Genomic DNA, 15,984 nt, shown 5'->3' with positions numbered 1-15,984 from the left:
TTGTGAGTTTCAATAGTACACATGATATCTGAACAGCAAGATCAAATTGGTGATCTAATGTGTAGTAGGTACTGTGGACTAAATCCCAATCTGAGTAAGGTACACATTCCTGCAATTAGTGTACTGTTGGGTCTGAAAACCACCAGATAAATTAAAGTCACTAACTAACACTTCCTGAATTTAGCCTTTGTCACAAACTGGACCCAAACTTTCTTGGCGAGAGACTGAGGTTACATCACTTTAAATCCAGGATCAGTATAGATCTACTGGGTTCAACTGTTCCGAGTTGAAGCTCTGTTGCGGTATTTAATTTCAGCTGTAAAGTGGCCCTCTCATCGCCCAGAGCTCTGCTGTCTGCTTCACAATCTGTGGAAAGAGACAGTAGAACGTTTCTACTCTCTCTCATTCTCTCTCATTTTTATTCCCGCTCTCATTAAGCATGCCTTGCAGTGCCTCATATGTCACCCTGGATTTATTAAGTCACCATCAAATTAATTATGCCCTTCTCTCTGCCAGCCCAATGTAATCTTTCTGGTCACATTATTTCAGATTAAACTATTCCAGTGAAGAAATGGCTCCCATGAATGAAATTTGGTGGAACATAAGGTGCATTGTCTCATAAAATCATTTCAAACAGATGTAATGTGAAGAGAGTTAACTGATTTGTTGAGGACAATTTGCTGAATTGTAATAGCATGCTTACGAACAAGAGGCGAAAAATCCAAACAGATGTTCAAAAGAGAGATTTTAAAGGGACAGTCCACCCAAAGGAACTGAAAACGCTTTAATCTTTTACTCACCCTGATGTCTTTTCAAACCTTATCTATATCTATTAGATCTGAGGTCATTTATATGCTAGGGCACTCCTAAAAATATGTTACTTTTTTATTTGTCAAATTTATCTACTGAAAAAAAAACAAACACCTGGAAGCCAATCATAGTGCTATATTTGCGAAAACGAGAGAGAGAACTTTGGCAAAAGTAATGGCTAGAGTGATTAGAATAGAACTCAACAAAATGAATAGATCAACACAATCAGTTACTTTTATAGTAATTCAGTAACGTAATGTGCTACTTAAAAAGTATTACACAGTATTTTGCACAAAAAAGCCATTGTGCGATTCATCACCCATATGTGCAATACTCTAAATTAGCTAGCCTCTGTATTTGCTTAATTACAATGCAGAATATTTTCCTTTGTTTCTTTAATTAAAAAATAAAAAACTCATCATGAACACAACATATAATGAGCAACAGCTCCTCATCTCTGTGACTAAATCTAGTTTGCATCGTTTTGATAAACATTAATGATGTGTATAGCAATTTTTATATCTTGGTTAACAAATGCACATGCAAACTATTTAAAACTGCAAGACTCAACCAAGGTTGGTACAACAGGGGAACAGATTGCTCTTTCAAATGAATGCTCACTTAAATAGGTTTTATATATACTTTTGGTGGCTTTTCCTGGTCTGGAAAACTTGAATTACTTTTCTATTATGCATAATGTTTACACCTCTGAAATGAACTTCCAGGTAGCTACATCTTTTGATCAATGAAATGACTTTTTGACTTTGAATTGACCATGACTTTTCCAGTCATATGAGCACTGGATAAGGATTATTAACAACTATTTAAAGAGCGATTTTTGCTACAAAATGAACATAAATGGACAATTCTATAGTGAAAAAATACATGTTCTACATTTTAGGACATTAATATTTTAATTATGATATAAAATGTATTAGATATGATATTTAATTATTGTAAAACCCACTAAATTAATTTCATGTTTTCTGTGTGAGAAAGCTGGAACATCCATCTTTAAATATGCTGCTCTGTGTAGACATAGACATTACATGTCTTCAGAACTCCCATACAGCATCAACCTTAAGAACTGAATGACCTATAATGCATTACAGTATGATTACTGCAGCGCATGCTATTCTTAAAGTATGATCAAGACCACTGATTTGTTCTTACTGGGGTAGTGCTGCATAAAGCTTACTATATATACTCAGCATGAAAAGAAGTACCAACTCTCTGCATTTCTCTCTGGGGCCACATTGCTCCTGACAGCAATGGCTTTTAAATGCTCTGCTGGTCAAACAATGGCATTGACTTATGGTTACCCATCCCTGTTTTTTCTATGCGTACAAAGGAAAAAGGTAACCACGCACCGCTCAAGGTCGTCACCAGACAACAAATTTCTGGCCTTCGTTACGAGTGATGGATAACAGAAACTCCTTCATCCCGACAAATGATCAGAAAATTGTATTATCCAAGTACAGAGATAAAAGGATTACTACACAGTGGAGATGAGAATGTGAGCGATATGGGGACAATGAAAAATGGGGGATATATTGAAAAAAATATTGAGGGATAAAGGGAGGATGGAAAGATGAAGCATTTCACTTTACGAGGTGCTGTACGAGCGGAGAGACACTGTTTTTCTGGCAGGCGATCACAGGGCCTTCAAGCATGTATGTCTGTCAAATTCAACAGCCCAGAGAAATACACACACACACACACACACACACACACACACACACGGCAATGGTCTTTCAGTCAGAGAGAATCTAATGCAAAGTGAATTTAGGCTCCCAAGCTTCAAAAAACTGAAGGGAGAACAGGTAAATTTGTGAAATCAAAATGAAAAATTAAAACATTTTAGATCATTACTGCAAAAACATCATGAGGAATCAGGTTTGCCTTACTCTTTTGAGATAAGAGTTCACTTAAACAAAATGCAAACAAACTAAACTTCTTAAACTGAACAGCAAAAACTCATTAGAATGAACATCAGAAACCCAAAAAATTACCATATGCCCACCCACATTTACATGCCAACAGTGATCATAAACTTGGCCCACCCAATCGTGAGGATGTAAACATTAAAAACAAAACTCATGTTTTTTTTGTTTTGTTTTTCAAAAGAACTATGCTAACGTTATAAGTACACTTCAGGGAGGCAATTTAAATAATAAAACTGCATAATTTAACCTCTTTAAATCCTAATTCGCTCTTCAATGAGAAGGGAGGCATGAACAAGCAACCAAACAAAGCAGAGATGGACAAAAAAACATTCTGTTTTCCTGGCGAGAACAGATGCATGTTTTGTCCTGTTAATCACAAGCTCTGATTCTTGACCCAAGCCACCAAGTGAGTGAGAGTGTGTGTGAGTCTGAAAGTGAGAATGCATCACTGGGAGTATGTTCACCGAGGCATGTAAACCAGAGCAGAGACATGTAAGTCAGCAGAGGGCCCGAGCGGGGCTTTAATGAAAGCAGCGTGTCAGCGGAAGGTGTGATGAATTTGGGAGACATGGGAGGGGGAGAGCGAGAAAGCAGAGGAAAGAAAATGCAAACGGGAAGATCGAGACAGTGAGAGAAGGGAGGAGCGGAGGGCTCTTAGCAGTCGGGTCCCCAGTGTGAGAGCGTGATTCCGGCAGCTCGCAACAGGAGACTCATAGAGGCTAAAGCTTTGCTTTATTGGAGCCTGGAAATCAGTAAACAAGACTGATGTGTGTTGGGATATGCTGCTAAATCCACTACCTCACTCTCAATCATCTCCTTCTATCTGTCTTTTTCTGCCTATCGCTCTCTATTTCTGTCTATTGTCTCTTTTGACCTGTCAATCTCATTCATGGCAATGTGCTGCTGGATACCCAGCTTCCCTCATTCCCTATATCTCTCTCTGTGTAATATTTGAACATAGTAGTCACTGATGTTTAATGTTCAAAACCACCTACTCAGTATTTCCAAATTACCAGATAAGACTTTATTACCACTTTAAAATGGCAGATTGTCACAAACCTCCTATACAACAAAGCCTGTTATCCTATTACTTCCAGCTAAAACTTTTGAATTTGGAAGGGGAAAAAAAACATCTAATATTTTTCTGATAAAAATTGTGATTGCGTCAATTCAAAAAAGCTTAAAGTCTGGTGCACCTGTTTGTAGGGCTTCGCAATTTGTCAAAAAATGTTGTTATTATATATCAACAGGACTACAGTATAATAATAATAACAACAATATTGTTGTTAAATACAAATAAAATAAGAAATATAGTATTATTTCACTGTAAAATTATGCATTATGGATGCAGGTTAATAGCCAAGCAAACTGAAGCACTAAATGTCATCTAAACATTAACTCTTTCAAATGAACCTTTGGGAAGATTAATTTTAGTGAATCTGTTCACCTGGACAGTTAATTTAAATGCACCAGTTCATTGCTGATGTGTGTGTGCCCATCTTCTTTACTTCTCAACATAATATTTTGTTAAATTCTGCTGTTTGATCACTATGTTTTTACTCAATTATATAAATGTGTTTTATTATATATATTAGTGGCATTTCGTGAAAAAATGTGTTCATAAATCATCTTAATTAAGATTCTCAATGTTTTTGTGTCAGAAAAACACTGCTCTGATTTAAATTGTTTTTAATTAATTCATTAGCTTGTAGTGTAACATGACTAGTTTAACTACTTTAAATTATGAGCAACTCAAAGATTCACTCAACACTGGTTTTTATGTGTGTCTATATGATTAAGTGCATGTGTAAGTGGGTGTACGCAAGTGCTTGCCTAGAGCTCCTTCCCTGTCAATTTCTTTTCAATTGCAACCTTTTCCGCCCCACTTTCTAATCTTAGAGGACAGAAATCAGACTCACAATCAAGCACTGCTGCCCATGAGAGCCCTCAAATCATCACGAAGGACAAAAAAATATGAAAAAGTAAAAGTGAAAGGCTAAAAATGCCAACCCTCTGTAACACGCACATTAACGCAATACTGCCCAGACAACCTATAATTCAGACTCAATTACCATTCCAAAAAGTGCACAGTATGCAGAGGGACTTTGGACACCCAAGAGGACGGCTGCACAGAAATCATTTGTGATGATTAAATGACAGCTCTTTTGACTGGCTCTGATTTGTTGACAGCTCTGGCCAATCAGAGGATAGAAATAGTAGGACAAATATCATAAAGACATGAGAAACAAAGAGAGAAAAAGTGAAAGAACATTAAAAAATTAGGCCTTTCATCTGTCCGTCAAAGACAGAGTAAATACATCAGGAAATAAATTGCCTCTGTGAGTTCATTAAAGGTCCAAAAAGTTTTAGAAATCATACACATAGCAAAGCTATAAACGCAGTCTAAACCGTTCAAAAAGATACTTAGTTTTTCTTTAAAACAAACAAACTAGTGACCCCAAACCTCACAGACTAAAAATACCCAGACTAATCTTACATTTAAAGGGATAGTTCACCCAAAAAGGAAAATTTTGTCATAATTTACTCTCATGTTGCTCCAAACCAATTTTTTTATTTTTTTTATTTTTTGCCCCTTTCTACCTTGGAACACAAAAGCAGATGTCTAAAAAACATAAGAATACTATTGTACGTGTTAATCAGAAACTTTCTCAATTCATATGTGCACATTGTTGCCTAAAATTTGATGTTTTTGGCATCAAAGCCACTGTAGAGTTTGACTACATGAATTAACTCAACTAAAAGTACTGATGCACATTCCCTCGCTTAACATTTTAGAGTGTGACATCGAAGGGATGATTGGTCTCCTCTCTGAGAGCAATAAGAGCGTGTGCACCTGGCCACAACATCTCATTCGCAGATGTATTTTCCCTGGAGGAGCTTGTCTCTGAAGCCCTCAGAGGGCGGCAGTAATGAGAGGAATGGATTGTATTGATGCTAGTGACCCGCGGTCCACGGAGGAATAAAATGAAACAGTGGCGACTGACAGGCTTCATTACACTTCCTGTAAGAACACATTAAGGTGCCTTCATCCCCACCTGAGTCGCCTTTCTCTCTCTATCTCTCTACCTTTTCTTGCTCTGCCCGTAGAGAAAACAAAACACAAATGATACCTCCATATTATAGCAATTGATTCTCCTAGGCAGCAATGAGACTAGATGGAGAAGAAAAGGGGATATGCATTTAAATCCAAAAGATTTCTTCTAATACAAATATCCTAATACTCTCTCACACACTCTTGCCAAGATACTGAAGTTGACATTTAAAATCTCAATATGCCCTAAAACATTGCTCTTCAAATTCTTTTTTAAGATCATATTATGATTCTATCTTTTAGCTCTCTGAGAGATTGGCATGATAATAGAGATTCGCATGGTCATGAATATGGCAATATTAATGTATTTGGTCTTGGCGGAAAAAAATTTAATAACATGTAATAACATTACATTACAAGTAAAAACCCTATAGCAGATCTATACAGGTAGAGCTGAGGAAGGTGGAGGGTATCTGAAAAAGCACTGCAGTCTGCAAACAGCAAACAGTACCAGTATTTGAATGTTGAGCCGCAGCTCATTGGCCGCTGATGCAACAGCAACCAATCAGCTGCGCAATGTAGATGACAATGCAATCGCTACCAAATGAGTTACGGACCAATCAGCCTGCCCCATCTAGAGTTTCATGCCAGAACTTGGTATTTAGTCTAGATATATTTAATTCCATCATCATGGAATTTAGGATATTCTACACTGGCTGTAATCTAAGTAGCACTTATTACGCAAAGAAGCACACTTCCAAAAACTCCCTTTAACGCAATGACTTTACCAATCATTGATTGGCTCTTTTATTTAGAAGGCGGGATTTATTCCGCCATATAGCGCGTTGAACTTTTTTCCAATCATAGTAACATGAGTGCGTCGTCTTTTTATATCTAAAGTCTTTGATTAGGTCTCCTGAGCTATAAAAGAGCAACCTCTGAGCAATACAATTTTCCTGTGGATACACTCTTCAATTGCTACTTTTCATCAGGTCTTTTGCATCCTGGGTGTAATTCACTGAACACTGGATTAAGTGCCGCCAACAATCAGAGAGGAGAGACTGATATCGGTGCGTCTCCACAGGGCTTAATGACGGAAGGATCATGCCGCGGCCCAATTTCCTCCCCTGATTAGACAATCAGATCCTGATGACATCAACACGCGCAGATGGTGCTTCTTCAGCCGTTTATTTATTAATGAGTGCTTGTGTATTTTTATCAGATGGGGCCTGATGCTAGTGCCCCCAATAGAGAAAAATTACTAGACTTTGATGTTTTCGGCTAGATTTTGTTTGATGCTGTTGACGACCTCGTTTCCTCAAAACAGTGCGTCTCAACTGGTTTTGCTTCAGGACCCAGATTTTACTTTGGACATCAAGTGGCGACTCAATACAGTGTCCTAAACAGGAATCACATTATAAAGCACTGTACCCATTCTGGAAAAGGTGCTTTCACTAGAGTAATCCTAAACTTCTAGCGCTTTGAAAGGAGCACACTACCCCCCAAAATTGTCATTTATAAGGATGTCTTTTATAAGCATCTTTCCAATGGAGCGTCTGTAAGACGAGGTGCTTTTGTGTCAGATGTAGTGTGTAGGGAGCAAATGGGGTTAAATAAGCTGACGGGGAGAGACGCAGTTGTGTAGCTGACTCTATTGTCTTTAAGGGTGCTGTGAGACAGAGGTTGTTGAGCGCTGCAGGAGATGGCTGAGTGAGAGTGACAGCGAACTTGATTGCCATTTGTCTCACTGTGAACTACTGCCGAGCTTCAGAGAGAGATGGACTGAGAGAGAAAGAGATAGACTTCGAGACAGACTGGAAGCCAAAGTGCTTTCTCCACAGGGTTTGAAATTAGCTTTTTCACTCACCAGCCAATTTGGCTGCAAAATTTTTAAGTTAGTTGCCATTAAGAACTTCTACTAGCCAAAACAAAAATATCAGAAATAAACCAGATTATTAAAGTCACAGCTTAGATTTAAATATATTTATTTTTAAATGTTATTCGGAAATCAAATTGAAATCCTCTGTGACTTCTCTTATAATTGCCATGAGTTTACCTGCACGTAGCAATAAAGATGTCAGGGCGCTTTTTGCCCAAAAGTCTTGGTCATACGGCCTTTATGAGAACGAGTTGGAAAAAGTGGCTTCCCGCGCCGAGCCTCGGACATCTCACATGCAGGCTTATCGCACACCGGTCGCGCCATTCTGTATTTCAAGGCGGCAGTCCAAAACAGTGAATCTAATCACCATACAGGACAAAGTTCACTTCAAGAAGTGGCATCAATGAGTTTGAATTAAGGTATTTGAAGAAAAAATTTAACGAAAACGGAAAGGGTGATCTATATTATTTCTTTTTTGGAAGCATATTTATTCAAGCCACAAAAACAAACCTGTTTCTGAAAAATGCACAATACACATTTCTTATATACTCTCCTAGGGTGAAGTCAGTACGTGTCCCAAATCGTTGTATTTTAATTTGAATGTTAACTATATGTGGGTGACGCTGTGGCGCAGCATGATTTTGAACAGCTGGAGTCTCAGTTGGACAGATGCCGAGTGGTGCCGCCGGTGTGCGTATGGTCATAGAAAGTGAAAGTGATGTGACGTGTAGCCACATCAGGAGACTTGCAATATAGTGCATCAATCTATATAGAGTGTAACAGTGCCCGCCCACTTTTTCCTGTGGCATTGGTTCCGAAAATATTTTTACTAGTGGTGGGCCGTTATCGGCGTTAACGTGCTGCGTTAACGCGAGACTCTTATCGCGCGATAAAAAAAATATCGCCGTTAATCTATTCTCCAAATTGGGTTGGGAGATGGCTCTATACTACACAAGCTATGATGACGCAATCTACCCGCGGCCGCGAGGTAAACTCGGCTGCAACGTATATTCGTCGTCATCTTAAGTAAACACGGCTGAAAGTGAAAGCTGGTGAAAAAGATCGGTGCCACATCCATTATTTGGACTTGGTTCGGGTTTAAGCCGTCAGACGAGCAGCAGCAAACTATAGACAGAGTGTGTGGGGTAACAGTTCGGTAAGTTAACACACGACTAATCCGTTCGACCACCTCAAATTCAAAACGAAACATGATATCACTGAATACCAGCGCGCGCGTATTATTCCCATTCCAATATATCTGAGTGGTGTAGCACATAATCTCGATTTTAAGAATCGTTGTTGTGTTTCTTTTGAACTGAAAAGACATCAGTTAGACAATATTCTAATTTTAAATTTGGGGTTTCATAAGCTCCAAGCCATAATAAACATTAGACCTACTTAAGTCTCTGCAGCTAGTGTACTTAAATTTTATTTATCTGCAAAATTATGTTGTATACTTACAGTTTTGCACAATATATGTTCTCAAAACTACATACACCCTTTAAAAAAAAAAAAACATTTAGCAGTTGTTTAGCATGGGTCTGTGTAATCTGTTCTGAAATGGTTTTATTATAATATACTGTATATCGTTATCGCAAGAGGCTGCAATGTGCAATGTATATCACAATATAGATTTTAGGCCATATCGCCCATCCCTAATTGATAGCCTATAGTAGTTGATAATAACATAGGCCTACCTAATGTTGCCTACGGACGGTAACAGTACAGTAGTAACCTTTTACAGTCTATGAGTAGAACAGCTTTCTCAAGCAGTTTGTGATGCATTTTGGAAACAGGAGATGAGCCCCTGGTCTAATGCGCCACCTGGCTTGAGAAACCCGTTCTCAAAGACTTACTTTTATAGTCATTATTTGGGTAGCACACATATTCTGAATGCCTTCGGCAGAATTCAAATGAGCCATTTTAATCTAGATTAATCTAGATTAATTTCAAAATTAATCTAGATTAATCTAGATTAAAAAAATTAATCTATGCCCACCTCTAATTTTTACCAATACATTTTCCTTAAGGGATTTTTTAAAAGTTAAAGAGTTATACTGTACGCCATAACCAAAACCGAACAGCTACGATGTAAATCACAACATCACAAATTTTGATTTGAAGCAAAAAAGTACTAAACGGCTTTAAAGAGGGAAAGAACTACAAGCCTTGCAAATTACATAATAGTTTCACAAAAGGCATAACTTTAAAACTACCGATTTAAAGCTGCAGTCCGTAACTTTACGTGGGTTGTGCCTCGGCACGGCACAGCGCGGATGAATCCAATGTTTTGAAGAGAATGTGCGGCTGTCAGTCGCCGCGCCGGAGTGGATACTGGCATTCGCAATCACAGATTCTACTTTTTGGAAGTATGACCAACATAAGAATTTTCACCGGAAAATGTCATCTGAACAAGTAACATCCACTTTTGGTCTGACCAACTAAGGGGAAAAAAAACATTGCAGTAAATCGCGCTTATTAAATCTAACGATCGCTTATGTCTTACCTGTCCAGCAGAAAAAAAGCCGTCTCTGCGTCTGTTTTGAACCCCTTCAAAACACGGAGTTCACGCCACCTTTCAAAAGCCCTTCCGATATTTATCCTTGTTTTCACTTTCGCACGGTTGCAGTCTCTTTTTTTCTGTAGCCACTCCGAAGTCCGAAGTCTTTTGCATTTTACAACGGGTGAATCTCCAGTTGTCACTGGCGATTGTCGTTTGAACCTTTCTGGATCCGCCATCAAATTGATAAGTTTAATTATATCAAGTGCTGTGAAAAAAAGGCTATAAATCTCCACCTTTCAACATCCTCACACGCAATATAGCCTACTGACGTAATGACGCAGAGACATGCTCGAATTTCCCGCGGAAATCCTAGCCTGGTAATACCAAACTCTGCTACTTCGCTTTGCTTCGTAGACAGAGTCTGGAAGGGCATAATTGAAAAGCGTTTTCTTTCTCGTGGCGGGGCGCTTGTCTGAAGTTTAAAATCATTGGTTACCCGTAAGCCAATCACATAACGTTTGGTTATGACGTGTGTTATGCGCTGGCTCAGCCGAATCGAACTTCCACTGTAAACACATGTATGATGCGAAAACAAAACCATCGAGCGAAATACCGGAGTGAACATGGCTGTGAACAACTTTTGCAGATTATGTGAAGTAAATCTACGCATCCACGGTACAATCAGCGTCTACGTCACGGCTCTCAGCCCGCCCTCTGTTCGTTGATTGGCCGGCTGTTTTGAGGCCGGAGGAAAACTGAGAGGTAGGTCGCTATCTCAGACTGAGTACAGAAGCGAACTGAAATTGAGCGGAAGTACGAAGTCTGACGTAGTCAGGCTACGGAAATCCACCAGTACCACTGGAATTAAAAACATTATTACAAGCTTACCGTTTTGAATCGAGCTAAGGCAAGCAGATAGTTTTGAACACTGGCTGGTTGCTCAAAAATTTATTTTGGATAATTATAACCCAAAAAAAGTTACGGACTGCAGCTTTAAAGATGTTGATTATATATATATAGCAAGAATATATATGTGGGATTTTTACTTCTGGAACTTTTACTGATGCACTCTATGTCAGTTTGGAGCATCATAGAAATGCTTCACATAAATGACCATTTTCATTTTTGAGTGAACTATTCCTTTAAAAAGTCTTCAATAGAAGAGAAAGAGAGAAATAAAACAGGAAAGAGTGAGGCATGTAGGTGTATCCCATACCTGTGGGAACGGCCGCGTCCATGGAGGGTCTCTCCCAGGTGTTGACTTGCTCCCAGGCGAAGCCATTAGTCCCCAACGCCACGCTGTAGCCACAATTACTGTAGTGCTCTTCAAACGAACAGCTGCCTACAGAACACACAGGAGAGAAAAGAGGGGAAGATGGCATATGTCAACATGATTAAGCCACGGAGTGCCATCATTACTTCATCTTCGCTAAAAACACGATTTTCCACCGCATTAAGCTTTATGCTAGCCGGGAGCTAAGGATTAGAAACCCAGGATGAAATAGCACACGTCTTCTTGTCTCCTATTTTAGAGAGAGGGATTATTTAAGCAGTAAGGTGCAAAAGGGTGTACTATATTGTGAATATAAATGGTCAATACTATATGACGTGCACTACAGCCTTGACTTACAGACTTTATGAAATAAAAAATATTACGTTCACAGATTTCTATTAAAATATTGCTTTATCAAGCAAATTTATATATTCTCTGAATATGTATTTATTTGTTGGTTTGTTTGTTATGGTTGTATTTGCTGTATTCAATTTAATTTTGATAAATTCCTATTTTAATTTTAAAATCATTATATTATATTATTTTAATCTGACTGAAATTACCAAAAAAAAAAAAAATCCAGATACATTATGATAATGATAATTTGGGACAAAATGTGAAACTGTCATTAAAAAAATTCTATTAAAAAATAAATAAATAAAATTCAAATATTATTTTCTTTATGCAAAAAGAACTCATTGTATTTTTTTATTTTTTTGTGTCAGACGTACAGACTTTTGTGAGTTAATAAACAGGTTTTCACATAATATTACTCTGATAGGACTACTGTATTGACCAATCAGCATCTATGGCGGGAACTATCCTTTTTATAAATAAGTTTTTATACTTCTTGCTTCCCTTCAGACTATTTTATTTCCTGAATCTTTGTAGGGTGGACTGAACGTGTAATCCAGACTTATTTGAATGGACGTTGTTTCTGTACGACACAACGCGGAAATCTCTTTAGCTTGTGTGCACGTTAAGTGCTCAGATTCAACATGATGAAACTTCTGCCTGCAGGATACTTACATTTACATTTCTGCATATTTCAAGGACCAAATATTCACTGCCGTCTTAATTTGCCCCTGCGTATTAAGCTACACAAGAGGATTAAAATGCTACAAAAATAATTAATTTGCCACGAGCGCCGAAAGGCGATGAATCCTACAATACTAGCAAGATTCGCAAACCACATCAAAGGTATTCTCAAAGAAATCGCACAACCGTAAAAACAACAATTGTAAAATATTCAGAATTTTCCAGGGGGAGCGATCGGAGGGCCTAGTAGGAAAGAATTAACCAGTCAAAGACGTGATTTTGTGGAACACTTCTGCCCACTGGGGTTCAGTTCAGACAGCAGCAGAAGAAGAAATAAGGTCTCATGTAGTTTATGTAACTCTCGGTTCCTAATTGACTTTGAAGTGTGCACACATTCATACTGCCACCCTGCTTGTCCTCAGCCTACGCTGGGGAAAGACGACGTTTTCATACTCAATAAATAAAAAAAAGTGTCAAACAATTAGCATAGCATAACAGTGCATGTTTTTGAACAGAATTTTGGGTTTGTAGAGGGATGTTTAGGTATTTGTACACATTAGTATACATTCAATAACACTGTATCATTTATAGCATATATATTTTTTTTTTTTTTTTTTACATTTGTACAACTTTAGTACAAAGACTTTTTAAATCTCTGATGTCACTCTTGTTTACTCCCACAGGTGACTGTTAAAAACTCAAACCCATTGCAGGACTTAGAATTTATCAATAAATAACAGAGAAACTTTCACAGTAAAGACCTTTATAAATGACTATTTTGATTATAAATTCAATTCAATTGAGACTAATAAAAGTTAAGTAATTTGCACTCTTTGTACGGCTCAAGAAAGCTCAATCACTATGAAATATAAGTGAAACAATATTATGGTAAAACAAACATATTTCAGTCATTCATTCTGTAGAAATCACACAGAACATACAGTCTTAGACAAAAGGTTCAGTGGGGTTCTATATAGAACCCTTAGGTTCTTGACTCAATTTTAAAGAACACTTTATTAAGGAGTAATGCCTTAAATGACTGCATAATACTTTCATGTTTAAACGGTTATTTAACATTTTCCTAGCGATAAATTAGGTTTACGAACCGCTTAATTCATCAAATTTAATTAAAATTAAAAATTAAAGAAAATGTGTTAATTAAAACTAAATCCATAAAATTATCCCATGATGGGAACCTATATGAAGCGCCTGACAAAATCCTGTTAAGTTCTGTACAGAAACAGAGTGTAGTGAAACTAATGTCAAAAAAAAAAAAAAAAAAAAAAGTGATTAAAAGTAATACATAAAAAAAAATAAAAACTTAATTAAAAATACAATAAAATCAACCTGGAAATTCTATGAAGTGTGTTCTATGAACCTCTAAGGATTCATAAACATTTTAAGTCTCTAAAGTCAAACAAATGTAAAAAGGCTTGTTTATGCTGTCAACATTGAGCACTTTTACATGCACACCAATATGGTGTTAACTACCAAAAATCTGTTCATTGAAATAAACCGATTTATCGATTTACATGCAAATCAATAACCTGGCAATGCAAGTAAACCACGTTTACAAGACTGTATCAAAAAAACTGGTTATTCCCTGATGGTGACGTCAAAACGTAGGCATCCATGTATCTCACGCTATTTATCATGCGAGTTGTGATGTTAAATAAACCCAGAGTATTTCAAAATGTCAGCGGGAAACTTGCAACTCATTCTCCTCTCATTTTTGAAGTTTGTTCAACTGTACCATTTTTCCTTTGGCTGCACAAGATGAGAACACATTTTTTATATTTCTTGGGTCATGAAAAAGTCAGAGTTTGCGATATTTCTCTACTGCGAATCATTCACTGTGGCTGGATGCGCTCAAATCTGCCAAATACAGACGCTTAGTTTCTTGTCACACAGCACACTTCAATAAGATGATGTATAGAAATGTACTAAAATAAGCTAGTACCAATATGCTAATGAAATCACATTGCACACACACTCGCACAAATGTATCTCTCCTCTAATTAATGTTGCCTACCAATTTGATCCATTATTGATAAGTTGCCCCACAGCAGACAAGCAAGAGTTTCCAAACTCATCAGTGGCAGACATGGCATCGGTACGAGCTGGACTCGTCCCTCACATCTGCTGCTCATTGCTCCACACCTCTCACAGCTCGCTGGCATATGCCCTACCGCTGGCACGCTGTCAATACCGTGTTTATCGAACAGAGCGCTCGTGCTGCCCTATCAGGAGCTCTTGATGAACTTCGAGATGATTTCACAGCTCAGGAAATTAAGAAGTGAGATTTGGGGCAGATGTGGAAGAGGTGGGTGCGTAACATCTGCTAGATTAACAGAAGGATTTGTTTACGCTCTGAAAAATAACTGGCATGTACAGACACAGAGGTGGCAGGGTCTTACAGTTCTCTTAATAAGTTGGGCCTGTTTCTGTAAAAACAAAACAAAACAGAAAATAATATGATGTGTCTTTTTTTTATTTAACTCTTTCCCCGTCAGTGTTTTTGAAAGAATTTTGCCAGCCAGATCCAGCATTTTTGATCCTTTTCACAAAAGTTTCATGGCCCCCAGAATATTGTTTTGTATGAATATCTGAACATGCAATAAATAAATAAATAAAAAGAACAGAGCCTCTGCTTTATAAAAAAAAAAAAAAAAACTGTTTTATTATAGCTTCAGGCATTCTTTTTTATCAACATTTGAATGTGGGTAAGTTTAATAAAAAGCTACATTTTGAACAAAAAGCTGAGAAAATTGTGTTTTTGTCAAAGACTACGCCTGGATCAGATTCAAAACATAGATGGAGTAGATCGAGTCCATCAACTCCCCTAATGCTTGCACAGTCCTATAGCTCGTCCTGGGTCAACATTTCATTCAGTAACCTTAGACAGTTTTGATTTATATTCTGTTTAATGTTGATTAACGCATTATTTTACATAAGCATCTGCTTACATATGCTATCACTTGTTTCTGCTTCTTATTCGCCTGCGTTTTGATCAGGATATTCAATGCTCTCAGAAGATGCATAATAGCCCAACCATATAACAGTGAAAACTCGGAAAGCCAGGCAAGCCGTCAATGGCGGGGAAGCGTTGTCTCATAAATTACGGAAAATTCTGTCATTGGCAGGGAAAGAGTTAAAGCTTCGACATGAGTACATGTCTATAATGCCACTAATTTGCTTTCAAAATATAATAAACTAACTGAATGTTTTCTTACTTTATTTAAGATCTTATATCTTAGTTAATAGATATTGAAGTTATGTTCATGTTTGAGAGTTTAACTGCATTAGTCATAAGCATATGCTGTGTCTTTCTTGGCCCTCACCAGCGGCATTTCCAGTCGAGCAGACAAATAGTCGGTTTGAAACTAAAGTGATTATGTCCACCCCACTAAACACAGATAATAGCTCAGATATCTGCTGTTAATGCAGCGATCAAAGTGATGTTTAAAATCTCATCATCTGTAT

General features: G+C 37.6%; 1 protein-coding gene across 11 annotated transcripts in view; it reads right to left on the bottom strand.

Annotated features, from left to right (window-relative positions):
• The window catches only part of ptprt (protein tyrosine phosphatase receptor type T), a 246,281-nt gene that overhangs the window by 184,496 nt on the left and 45,801 nt on the right, over positions 1 to 15,984 (bottom strand). For all 11 annotated transcript variants that reach the window (XM_082136321.1, XM_082136320.1, XM_082136323.1 and 8 more), the window contains exon 2: positions 11,407 to 11,528. In XM_082136321.1, coding sequence (XP_081992447.1) covers positions 11,407 to 11,528 — 122 coding nt within the window. The remainder of the gene's footprint in view (positions 1 to 11,406; positions 11,529 to 15,984) is intronic.

This window comes from Leuciscus leuciscus (genome assembly GCF_965113295.1).
Source record: "Leuciscus leuciscus genome assembly, chromosome: 14".
NCBI classification, from domain to species: Eukaryota; Metazoa; Chordata; class Actinopteri; order Cypriniformes; family Leuciscidae; genus Leuciscus; species Leuciscus leuciscus.
The sequence above is the reverse complement of the archived record's forward strand: the minus strand, read 5'-3'. Positions and strand labels throughout refer to the sequence as shown.